General features: G+C 36.6%; 3 protein-coding genes across 5 annotated transcripts in view; 1 reads left to right on the forward strand and 2 right to left on the reverse strand.

Moving 5' to 3' along the window:
- Positions 1-1,721: 1,721 nt before the first annotated feature.
- On the reverse strand, positions 1,722-4,332 carry LOC104773605 (protein PLASTID MOVEMENT IMPAIRED 2-like). Of its 2 annotated transcripts, XR_765144.2 has the most exons (5): positions 3,951-4,332; positions 3,577-3,665; positions 2,412-3,496; positions 2,127-2,243; positions 1,722-1,842 (listed from the first exon to the last, which is right to left on the reverse strand). XR_765144.2 is itself a non-coding variant. In XM_010498256.2 (4 exons), exons 3-4 carry the CDS (start codon positions 2,974-2,976, stop codon positions 2,230-2,232), a joined length of 579 nt encoding a protein of 192 aa, XP_010496558.1. In that variant the 5' UTR covers positions 2,977-3,496; positions 3,577-3,665; positions 3,951-4,331; the 3' UTR covers positions 2,078-2,229. The 2 variants fall into 2 exon arrangements, 1 of the variants encoding a protein (XP_010496558.1); XM_010498256.2 differs by lacking the exon at positions 1,722-1,842 and having other exon boundaries at positions 2,078-2,243; positions 3,951-4,331.
- Positions 4,333-4,640: 308 nt separating this feature from the next.
- On the forward strand, positions 4,641-7,116 carry LOC104773606 (peptidyl-prolyl cis-trans isomerase CYP38, chloroplastic-like). The gene is made up of 7 exons (XM_010498257.1): positions 4,641-5,040; positions 5,285-5,581; positions 5,709-5,908; positions 6,066-6,301; positions 6,387-6,529; positions 6,624-6,695; positions 6,768-7,116. The coding sequence occupies exons 1-7, from the start codon at positions 4,900-4,902 to the stop codon at positions 6,993-6,995; spliced, it is 1,317 nt and encodes a 438-aa protein (XP_010496559.1). The 5' UTR covers positions 4,641-4,899; the 3' UTR covers positions 6,996-7,116.
- Positions 7,117-7,205: 89 nt separating this feature from the next.
- Positions 7,206-10,714, reverse strand: part of LOC104773607 (serine/threonine-protein kinase HT1-like) — an 8,338-nt gene continuing 4,829 nt past the window's right edge. Inside the window, exons 2-6 of one of the 2 annotated variants that reach the window (XM_019242707.1) lie at positions 10,386-10,654; positions 9,704-9,825; positions 8,140-8,336; positions 7,745-8,054; positions 7,206-7,661 (exon numbers count right to left, since the gene is read on the reverse strand). In XM_019242707.1, the coding sequence (XP_019098252.1) occupies positions 7,455-7,661; positions 7,745-8,054; positions 8,140-8,336; positions 9,704-9,825; positions 10,386-10,654 (1,105 nt within the window). In that variant the 3' untranslated portion in view covers positions 7,206-7,454. The remainder of the gene's footprint in view (positions 7,662-7,744; positions 8,055-8,139; positions 8,337-9,703; positions 9,826-10,385; positions 10,655-10,714) is intronic. The other variant, XM_019242706.1, reaches the window with a different exon arrangement.

The following is a 10,714-nucleotide window of genomic DNA, read 5'->3' on the forward strand; positions in this document are numbered from 1 at the left end:
CTTTGTTTTTTTCTTTGACATGTTATCTCATGTATTTGCTTTAGTTCCCTTTTGTTAAGTTAGTTTATACAGTACTAGCATTTGAGCCGCGCTACGCGCGGAAATTTGATGAGGTTGTTTTTATTTTGGTTATTTTGTTAGTTTGTTATTTTGTATGTTTTTACCTCTTTCCATGTGGTTATGTTGTTCGTATATTGTTCTTTGTTCTTTGTTGTTTCTTTTGGGTATTTTTTTTCAAGTTTGTATTATGTTGTGTATTTTAGAAATTTAAAATATATTTAAATCATGATGATCTTTTTTTTGTATTCATAAAATATAGAATTAGAAGTTAAGTTTTGTATAGTTATTGTTTATTTTCTTGCTTTAGTCGTTAGTTCTGGTTTATTAATATTCTATTATTATTAATATTATACTATTATGATTCATTCTAATTAGATTAGGTTTTAGTTTTATACTTTTATTTACTTTGATTTGTGTTTTTTTTTCTGTTATACGAAAAGGTTATACCAAATTTGTGGTCTGCCCGACTATGCCCGATATAATTCTAACATTTTCTATTTCTAAAATTAATTATTTTTCATTATTTTTCTTTTACAATCATGTGACCGTGTCTATTAACATTTTGACAAAAATAACCTAAAGTATGTGGTACCATGTATTTGTGTATAATTTTTTCTTTTTTGCAACTAATATTTTAGAATTTGTAAATATTAATTTTCCCTGGGGTTTGTCTAAATACTTTTAAAAATATATACTTCTGTAAGTTATTTGTAGTATGTTTAAGTTTAACTTGTAATGAATTGTAATACCAGTATTATAAATTAATTTTATTTTTATAAAGTATATTAGTTTCATTTTTCCCACTTCTGTAGTTCTCTCTATTTCATTTATTTATTTTTTACACCATATCAAGTTTTTTTTATAAAATTTTACGTTACTATTGTTACAAAAATTTTGCTAGCCAATATCTTTGAATTATAATTGTTACACTTGTTAGATCATGATTATAATATGCATAATAAAATGTTAAATCTCTCTGAGCTTTCAGACAATATCTTTGAATTACATATCTTTCAGCGTAAACTCACTTACTATCTTCTTACATCTCTGTGAACGTTCTTTTGTATTGTCAATCTCTTCGAAATGTGTTACCAACACTCCTTATCATCTCTTGGCGATTGGGATCGACTCTTTTCATTATCCATTCTCTACTGTTGATCACCATACATTACCTATCATATAGAATTTGTTTTACAAAATTGATAATAAATATATGTATGCAACAAAGGTTAGAATGAGTTATTTATTAAAAAAGTGAGCATATGTCGCTATTGATTGCATTGAGGGAATGCATATCAATACTCACTTTTATATATTTTTGTGTGTAAAATTTGTAGCTTTGATCATTATAGCTACACCATATCGAAATTCCTTTTTGACCACAACTCCCATCTGTGGTCGTGAAATCTTTAGCATGAATACACTTCTAGCTTTGATATAGTTTACTCAAAATCTTTTGTTATTTACTTATCTCCTTTTTTTTACATCAATCTCCGTTTCCTATTTTATTGGCCCAACTTTATTTTTCCAGCCGTAAAGGACAGTTAAAAGACATTGGTAAAGAGAGGGAGGGAAGATAGCTTAATTCCTTTTATTTTGTTTTATTCTGATGAGTGATGATTTCTCACTCACCACCATCTGCTTGTCCTCTCGATTCTGCAGTGCACAATATTAGTTTGTGTGTATATATTCTCAGAAGTCAGACCCATCTGGTAAAAAAAATCACATGCTTGCTCGCTGCCTATGTTTTTCCCCATCCCTTGATCACATATAAATAGTGCACTGCAACATTGATGCAAATGAATGAAAACTAATATTAAACAATATCTATATATGACTATATTTTTGAATGGGTTTGCCAGAGCATTTCCGCATGGAACGACACAACAAATACAATAATTGATCCAACTACGCAAGGCATCCATGGAATTTTACTCTGCATTTTTTTCTTGAATATATTAATATTAGGATAATAGGATCAACAAAAAATCATTTACCTTGAACTTTCACATGTTTGACGAAGATACGATAGACAATATTATAAAGATTGGAAATGAAGTACTTACGATAAACTTTTATAATGACTGTATCACCACCTCTCATCCTTTTTCTTTGTTAAACCCCACATAGCGACGAAAATCCTCTTTTTTTTTTTTCTTTTAAAGTGATTCATGCGGAGAAGCCTATGAACAAACCAATATACATAAATACAATAAAATTCAAAACAATAAACCGGTTACAAGCTATACATTATAATTACAAACAATGTGAAACTTTAAAATGCAAGCAAAACAAAACTCAGTGACGGCAGCAAGATAACTAAATTTCTCATTGTTTTAAAGAGGACTTACGCCTTTTCCTGCTATATAATTTAACCAAGCTTGGAACTTTCTTCTTCTTCTTGATTACAAAGAACGTTGGAGTCGCTCTGTTCCCTGATGAGTATCTTCTCGACTTCCCTCCCGGAACCGGTGTGAACTTCCCGCTCAGCCTTGCCGATTTTCTTACCGGTCTAGGAGAGTTGATCAAGCCTTTGTCTCCTGAGTTCTCTTTGTGACTTTGAAGCGATTTTCTTATAGGTTTAGGAGACCTGATCACGCCATAGTCTTCTGACTTCTGCTTGAACTTTTGAATCTCATTTTGGACCAGTCTCTTTATCGATAGCGACCTATGCATCCTGAACGATGCCCTTTCTTCTTCCACTATTGTTTTCCCACTCACTCTCTTTAAAGATTCCGTCCTTAACAAAATCGCGTTAGTGCTAGCCTTGAGTGCTTCAACCCACGCCATTGCAGCTTCCACTTTTTTCTCTGCAGTTTCTTTCGAGTGACAAGCTTGTCCACTCAAATACTCGTACTCAAATCTTGAGATTGTGATGGTTGAACTTCTCTGAGATTCCATTTCCCGAGTTTCCATTGTCTTCTCTGCTATAGACTCGAGCTTCTCGAGAGCTAAAGCCTCTGCGTGCTTAGCTTTCTCAAGCTCATCTAACTTTGAAAGCAACTCTCTCCTTTTCACCAATTCCTATTTTTGTGTTCTGTACTTCACTCTTGATGACCGTTGCTTCTTCTTTTAGCTCAAGCCCCTCTTTCTTTGTAGCTTCTTTATCATTCTTTAGCTTCTCAAGTGAAGTAGTTAAATTGTCAGCAAGAGAGCTGATTCTTTCTTCAGCTGCAGATACTGCTTCTAACTGATCATTCGCAATAAGAAGCTTCGAATTGAGTCTCTCAATCATTACATCATCCTTTTGTATCGTCTTCTCAAACCGTGTTGTTTCTTGTTTGGCTTGATCGTGTACTATCATTCCTCTGAACCTTCCTCTCCACTGAAGACGGAAGAAACAACCTCTTTTGTTTTTATACAAAGCCCCATCACGCAGAGCGTGTTCGAATTTGGGAAGGTGGGTGACGTAAATGGAGCCTTGCATCAAAGTAGACTGCAAAAGAGAGAAATAAAAACAAAAGGGTAAGTAAATAATTCAGAATGAATGAAGGGGAGAATGGAGATTGAGGGCACCTTTTCGTCAATCAGAAGGAAATCAACCCCCATGAGTTGTCCAGCTTTTTTCACGTTTCGAGCAGGCCAGAAACGGAGGATCCCACGCTCTGCAACATTGTGCAACTCATCATCAGTCACAGTGATACTATCATACCTAAACAAAACTATGAAAAATCATGGAATTATAATGTCTCTTCACCAACACGAAGCAATTCATCGAACAGTTTAGGTTCATCAAAATTTCAAATTGAGATTTGCAATTTCTAAATTCTCCATAAATCTCATAAGAAGAGAAGCTTAAAAATCAGTTCCACATGCATCAACGAATCATCCAGTCCACAAAATCTCAAATTACACAAAAGTAAAGGAAGATACAGAATTAGCGTAAGTACCTGTAGCGAGGATCGAAGGGAGAGACGATGAGGCAACAGAGCTTAATATGACGGTTAGAACGACCGGCGGCTCCGACTCCGAGCGGCGGAAGAAGACCTTTGCTGAAACTATAATGACTCATTGTCCCTTCTCTAGATAAATGTTTGGCCGCCACATCCTCCGTCTCCAAAATAACTCCACCGTTGTTCTTCTCCGGCCAAAACCACTCCATTTCTTCTATTTCTTATCCTTCTCCATACTGATCGATGAAGGATTCAACTCTCTCTCTCTCTGTGACCTAAAGGCCGTTCACGTTCCGTTGTCGAAGCAATTTTATTGTTGAGAGGAGAAGCGTATCCACATGGGAGGTGCAGCGTCCTTGACAGCACAAAGAAGAGACATTAATAGGTTTTTAATCCATAGGATACAAAAAAAAGTGTGGGCCTGAAAACTTGGAAAACTTTAAGTACAATCCGAAAAATCCAAATTATTAAAGAAGTAATGCTGACGTGGCTGCACAAGAAAAAGAAAAGAGGAAAATGTAATTTTATATATATGGTACGATATGTTAAAAAAAATTGTAATGTCAACACAGGCCCATATAATTGAACAGATCAGGCAAACAAGGTTAATTAACGGCCCATATTAGACAGAAAAGATTAAAATATAATAAAAAGAATGTGGAAGAAAGCTGTAGACGAGTAAAATTATCTTATCCAGAGGAGGATTGTGTGTGAGAGGAGAGAATCACAAAAACCCTTCTTATCCTCTTTTCTTCTTCTTCCTCAATCCTCATCATCCAATTGAAAAGAAATCCACCGATACAGACAAATACTAGTACTTTGACACTTTCTCTCTCTCTCTATGTTCGTTTCGGACAGAACAAAAGCGCACTCCCTAATCCAATGTCAATTTCTCTCTGACTGAAATATTAGCATATCTCTTCCTTGTCAATTTTGTGCTTCTCCAATGGCGGCATCGTTTGCTTCTGTTCCCACATTTAGTTTCGTCAATTCCTCCAGGTTTCCCCGAAAAAGGTTCGATTTCTCCTGCTCTAAAAAAACCCTCGACGACGTTCGCTCTTGTTCTTCCGGCAACAACAAGCAGGAGGTTAGGTCTTTCTGATTCCCTTCTCTCTGTTTATTAAAAAAAAAAACCCTAGACATACTCCACTCACCAATGCACAATGTGATTAGGGAGTTTGTAATAGCCGATTTGACTGTATGGAACTTACTTATATTCTGTTTGGAATCAATCACTCTTCAATTCTCTCCATCAATGCTGCGAGATTGTTTGTTGTCGAAAACTTATGGCTCACGACATCTGAAACTGAATGGGTTTCTCTTGAATGCAGAGAGGAGCATTCTCATCATTGAAAGAGTGTGCTCTTTCGTTAGCTTTATCAGTCGGTCTAATAGCTGCAGTTCCTTCGATTTCTTCGCCTCCCGATGCTTACGCTGTGGCGGCGAATCCAGCGATTCCAGATGTTTCAGTGTTGATCTCTGGTCCTCCGATCAAAGATCCAGGAGCTTTGTTACGATATGCATTGCCCATTGACAACAAAGCCATCAGAGAAGTTCAGAAGCCTCTTGAGGATATCACTGATAGCCTCAAGATTGCTGGTGTTAAGGCTCTCGATTCTGTTGAACGGGTAAGGGTTTAGAGCACACACAAGTAGTTCTTATGTGTTTTTAATGATCGACGATGTTGCATTGCAGGTTTCTTGTTCTGTTTTTTTTTAGTAAGGAATCTGGCATTTTAGTGCTTGCCTACTGTAGAATGTGAGGCAGGCAAGTCGATCGTTGCAGCAAGGCAAAACTATGATAGTGGCAGGTTTTGCTGAATCGAAGAAGGATGATGGCAATGAGATGATCGAAAAGTTGGAAGCTGGTATGCAAGATATGCTCAAGATTGTGGAAGATCGGAAAAGAGATGCGGTTGCTCCAAAACAGAAGGAGATTCTCAAATATGTTGGCGGGTGAGTGTTTTTTAAAACTTCAAAGTAACATTAGGGGTATGTATAAATGAGGGATGAGGGATACAAAGAAACAGATTCTATAAAAGGAAGTGAGATGGGTTATGCTCATTTTGTGATTGATGACTGCAGCTGAGATCTTCGTGTGGGGCATTCGCAGAATAGAAGAGGATATGGTTGATGGCTTCCCATATGAAGTCCCCGAAGAGTATCGGAACATGCCTCTTCTCAAGGGAAGAGCCAGTGTGGACATGAAGGTCAAGATCAAGGACAATCCCAACCTCGAGGAATGTGTCTTCCGCATTGTTCTTGATGGTTATAACGCCCCTGTTACCGCCGGCAACTTTGTGGACTTGGTAGAGCGCCATTTCTATGATGGCATGGAGATCCAGAGATGTAAAAGACTACTCTCATTTTCACTTTTGCCTTCTTCATATATGTATGTGGAATAGAAACTTAATGAGTGTGCTTTTGGTTTCAGCTGATGGGTTTGTGGTACAAACCGGAGATCCAGAAGGTCCTGCAGAAGGATTTATTGATCCAAGCACAGAGAAAACGCGGACAGTTCCTCTTGAGATTATGGTGACTGGAAAGAAAACGCCTTTCTACGGCTCAACTCTTGAAGTAAACCTCCAAAAATCTCTCCTTGTCAGAGACTTATTATAGTTATCAACATCGATTTTAAGCTGTTTGTTTGGTTATTGGTGTTGGTGAACAGGAACTGGGTCTCTACAAGGCTCAGGTTATGCTTCCTTTCAACGCATTTGGTACAATGGCAATGGCAAGAGAAGTGAGTTCTTCTTCTTCTTATTTTCCATAGTTTATTAAGTTGGTGTACTTATACATACATACATATGAACAGGAGTTTGAGAATGACTCGGGATCAAGCCAAGTGTTCTGGCTGCTTAAAGAGAGTGAGCTGACACCAAGCAATTCCAACATCTTGGATGGTCGTTACGCAGTCTTTGGTTACGTTACTGATAACGAAGACTTTCTTGCTGATCTTAAAGTCGGTGATGTTATTGAATCCATTCAAGTTGTCTCCGGTTTAGAGAATCTCGCTAATCCCAGTTACAAAATCGCCGGTTAACTCCTCTTCATTTTCCCCTTTTCTCGGTTCATGTATAATGTACTCTGTTTATTTTAATTTTGTGAGAGAAAGTTAAAGGTGCATAACTTTTTCCTATGAAGAAAAGTCTGAATTTATATCAGTTTTTTTTTAAAAAAAAAAACAAAAAAAGAATTGATGTAGTCCCTTTAATATTTTGGTGGAATTAATGCTTTATAATTTATGATCAGGTTTAATGCATTGTAAACCAATATACATATTGACAAACTATAAAACAAGCAAAGAGCAAGAATTAGGTTTTGTGTGTATAGGATGATCGTTTGAAATAGATTCGCGATATTCATCCTATGAATCAAACACCAACTAAATAAAACATTTTTAATAACCCCACAATCAAATTTTATAAATAATAATCTCTCTACTTCCAAAATAGTAAGAGTTGATGATGATACTAATAATAATGGAAACGTAGTTTATACTTCATGGGCCTCGGTGTCTGCGGAAACAGAAACAGCCTTGTTGTTGGTCAGGAGGTATCATTCCTCCGCCTTTAGAAGTATCGATAGCCTCCAACATCGCCACCACTTCGTCCATCTCTGGCCGCTTATCCGGATTCGCATCCCAACACCTCTTCATCACGTTGGCTAACGAGCTTGGGCAACATCTAGGTATCTCCGGTCTCAGATTCTAATTGTTCAAAAACATAAATGTCTACATATACTCTTTTACGTAATCATAAATAACTACGAAAAAAGGTTATATTGAAAAACCTGGCGGACGACGGCGGAGGTGACTTCTGAGAAGCTGAGGTCAGGATAAGGCATGTCGCAACAGTAAATCTCCCATAGACATATCCCGAAGCTATACACATCGCACTTTCTGTTGTAGGGACTCCCATTTAACACCTCGGGAGCCATGTAGCCCAAGGTTCCGGTCTCACCGGTCATGTCGTTAGGGTTGGAGGCCTCGAGGCGAGCCACACCGAAATCTGCAATCTTTAAGGTGCGTGACTTGTCCAAAAGCATGTTCTCCGTTTTCACGTCTCTATGCACAATCTTCTGAGAGTGCAAGTAACTCAACCTAATTGAACATTAACATATAGATTGAGTTATTGATACACATAAACCGGGTTATACCGTAAGAAATTGATGAACCGATAATGTACCCGCGAGCAAGATCAAGGGAGAGTTGGATAACGACTTTGAAGGCGAGTTTGCGGCGGCGAGTTTTGATGAGGAATGACTTGAGTGCGCCGCCGGGGCAATACTCAACCACAACGCAGCATACGTTACTCGGCATTCCCATGTGTCCATTTTCCGTCTGTATGCTCATCTCCGATGTCCCCATCGCCGCTCCTATGAACTTTTTTTTTGTTTTTTTCCACCAGACAAAATTAATACACCAGAAACACATGACATATATCTTTTATTTAATGCTCAAAAAGGAGGTAACATCTGTATTAAAAAACAGACATAAACGTACACCTACCTACACATATCCATACATACATGTGAGTATTTTTGGATATCACAAGTTCACAACTCAATTATGTTTCGGTTAATCGGTTAAGCTTAAATTGGTTTCGGTTCAAGAATTCACCGATATATAAGAGTGAATTTTAGTGTACCTTGGTAACATTGGGGTGGTCAAGCTTATGCCAAACAGCTACTTCTTGAGTGAAAGCAGCTCTAAGCGAAGCTATCTCTGCGTCTGACCTGTGACCCTCTTCTCCCCAGTCTAGTAGTTTCACTGTTTTATAACAATATTTTTCACACATGAATCATGAGTTACATAGGAAAAAGATTCAACTGAATACGTACATCCAAATATTTGAAGGAAAAAAAATTACTTATATGAAATATCTTTTTAAAATAATATTTTGACGTATGTAAGGTCAAATTTGTGTTGTTACTTGTTAATATTACACTAAGAACTGANTTTCCACCAGACAAAATTAATACACCAGAAACACATGACATATATCTTTTATTTAATGCTCAAAAAGGAGGTAACATCTGTATTAAAAAACAGACATAAACGTACACCTACCTACACATATCCATACATACATGTGAGTATTTTTGGATATCACAAGTTCACAACTCAATTATGTTTCGGTTAATCGGTTAAGCTTAAATTGGTTTCGGTTCAAGAATTCACCGATATATAAGAGTGAATTTTAGTGTACCTTGGTAACATTGGGGTGGTCAAGCTTATGCCAAACAGCTACTTCTTGAGTGAAAGCAGCTCTAAGCGAAGCTATCTCTGCGTCTGACCTGTGACCCTCTTCTCCCCAGTCTAGTAGTTTCACTGTTTTATAACAATATTTTTCACACATGAATCATGAGTTACATAGGAAAAAGATTCAACTGAATACGTACATCCAAATATTTGAAGGAAAAAAAATTACTTATATGAAATATCTTTTTAAAATAATATTTTGACGTATGTAAGGTCAAATTTGTGTTGTTACTTGTTAATATTACACTAAGAACTGAATATATATTAAAAAACAAAAACATGTTTTTGTTAGTTTCTTAACTTTAATCACTAAATTACGGAATAGAAATCAGCCGGCATTTCGCAGGTTAGCAAAACTTAAGTGAATTATAAATTCCTCATTNGGATATCACAAGTTCACAACTCAATTATGTTTCGGTTAATCGGTTAAGCTTAAATTGGTTTCGGTTCAAGAATTCACCGATATATAAGAGTGAATTTTAGTGTACCTTGGTAACATTGGGGTGGTCAAGCTTATGCCAAACAGCTACTTCTTGAGTGAAAGCAGCTCTAAGCGAAGCTATCTCTGCGTCTGACCTGTGACCCTCTTCTCCCCAGTCTAGTAGTTTCACTGTTTTATAACAATATTTTTCACACATGAATCATGAGTTACATAGGAAAAAGATTCAACTGAATACGTACATCCAAATATTTGAAGGAAAAAAAATTACTTATATGAAATATCTTTTTAAAATAATATTTTGACGTATGTAAGGTCAAATTTGTGTTGTTACTTGTTAATATTACACTAAGAACTGAATATATATTAAAAAACAAAAACATGTTTTTGTTAGTTTCTTAACTTTAATCACTAAATTACGGAATAGAAATCAGCCGGCATTTCGCAGGTTAGCAAAACTTAAGTGAATTATAAATTCCTCATTACACTGCTAATGCATGCTTGTTTACTTGATCACCTATTAAGACACCTAGATTAAAAAATAGTTTTCAACAAATTTCAAGTTTTTTTACTTCTTTTTCCGGAAAGTAAGTTTCGATTCTTCCCTAAATTATTTGACCAAAAGGGTACGTTTTACGTACGTATATATATATCTAAACACACAATTTCTACAAAAAAAAAGGAAAAAAAAAGTTATGAATGATGAGAGAGAGAGAAAGAGAGATTTGTACCGGCGACATCTTGACCATCGTAGATTCCACGGTGAACCGTACCAAAAGTACCTCGAGCAATCACACTTTTTACGATAAGCTTAGAAGGATCAATCTCCCACTCTCTTCTTGACCTCCCAACCTCCGTCGACCTAATTATGTCGTTGTTGTTGTTGTTGCTATATCCACCACCAAGAAGCGGTCTCTGAAACACAAGCTGTCGATGTCCGAAGCTGTTCTGGTTATGTCGGGTATTATTTACGTTGTCTTCGCCATCACTCAAACTCTTCCTCTTCTCCATCGTCCATGCTCTGCTTAAGTGTCTCTGCAGCTGCTCGTCCAGACTCTTT

Source organism: Camelina sativa, unplaced genomic scaffold, assembly GCF_000633955.1.
Source record: "Camelina sativa cultivar DH55 unplaced genomic scaffold, Cs unpScaffold00590, whole genome shotgun sequence".
NCBI lineage: Eukaryota > Viridiplantae > Streptophyta > Magnoliopsida > Brassicales > Brassicaceae > Camelina > Camelina sativa.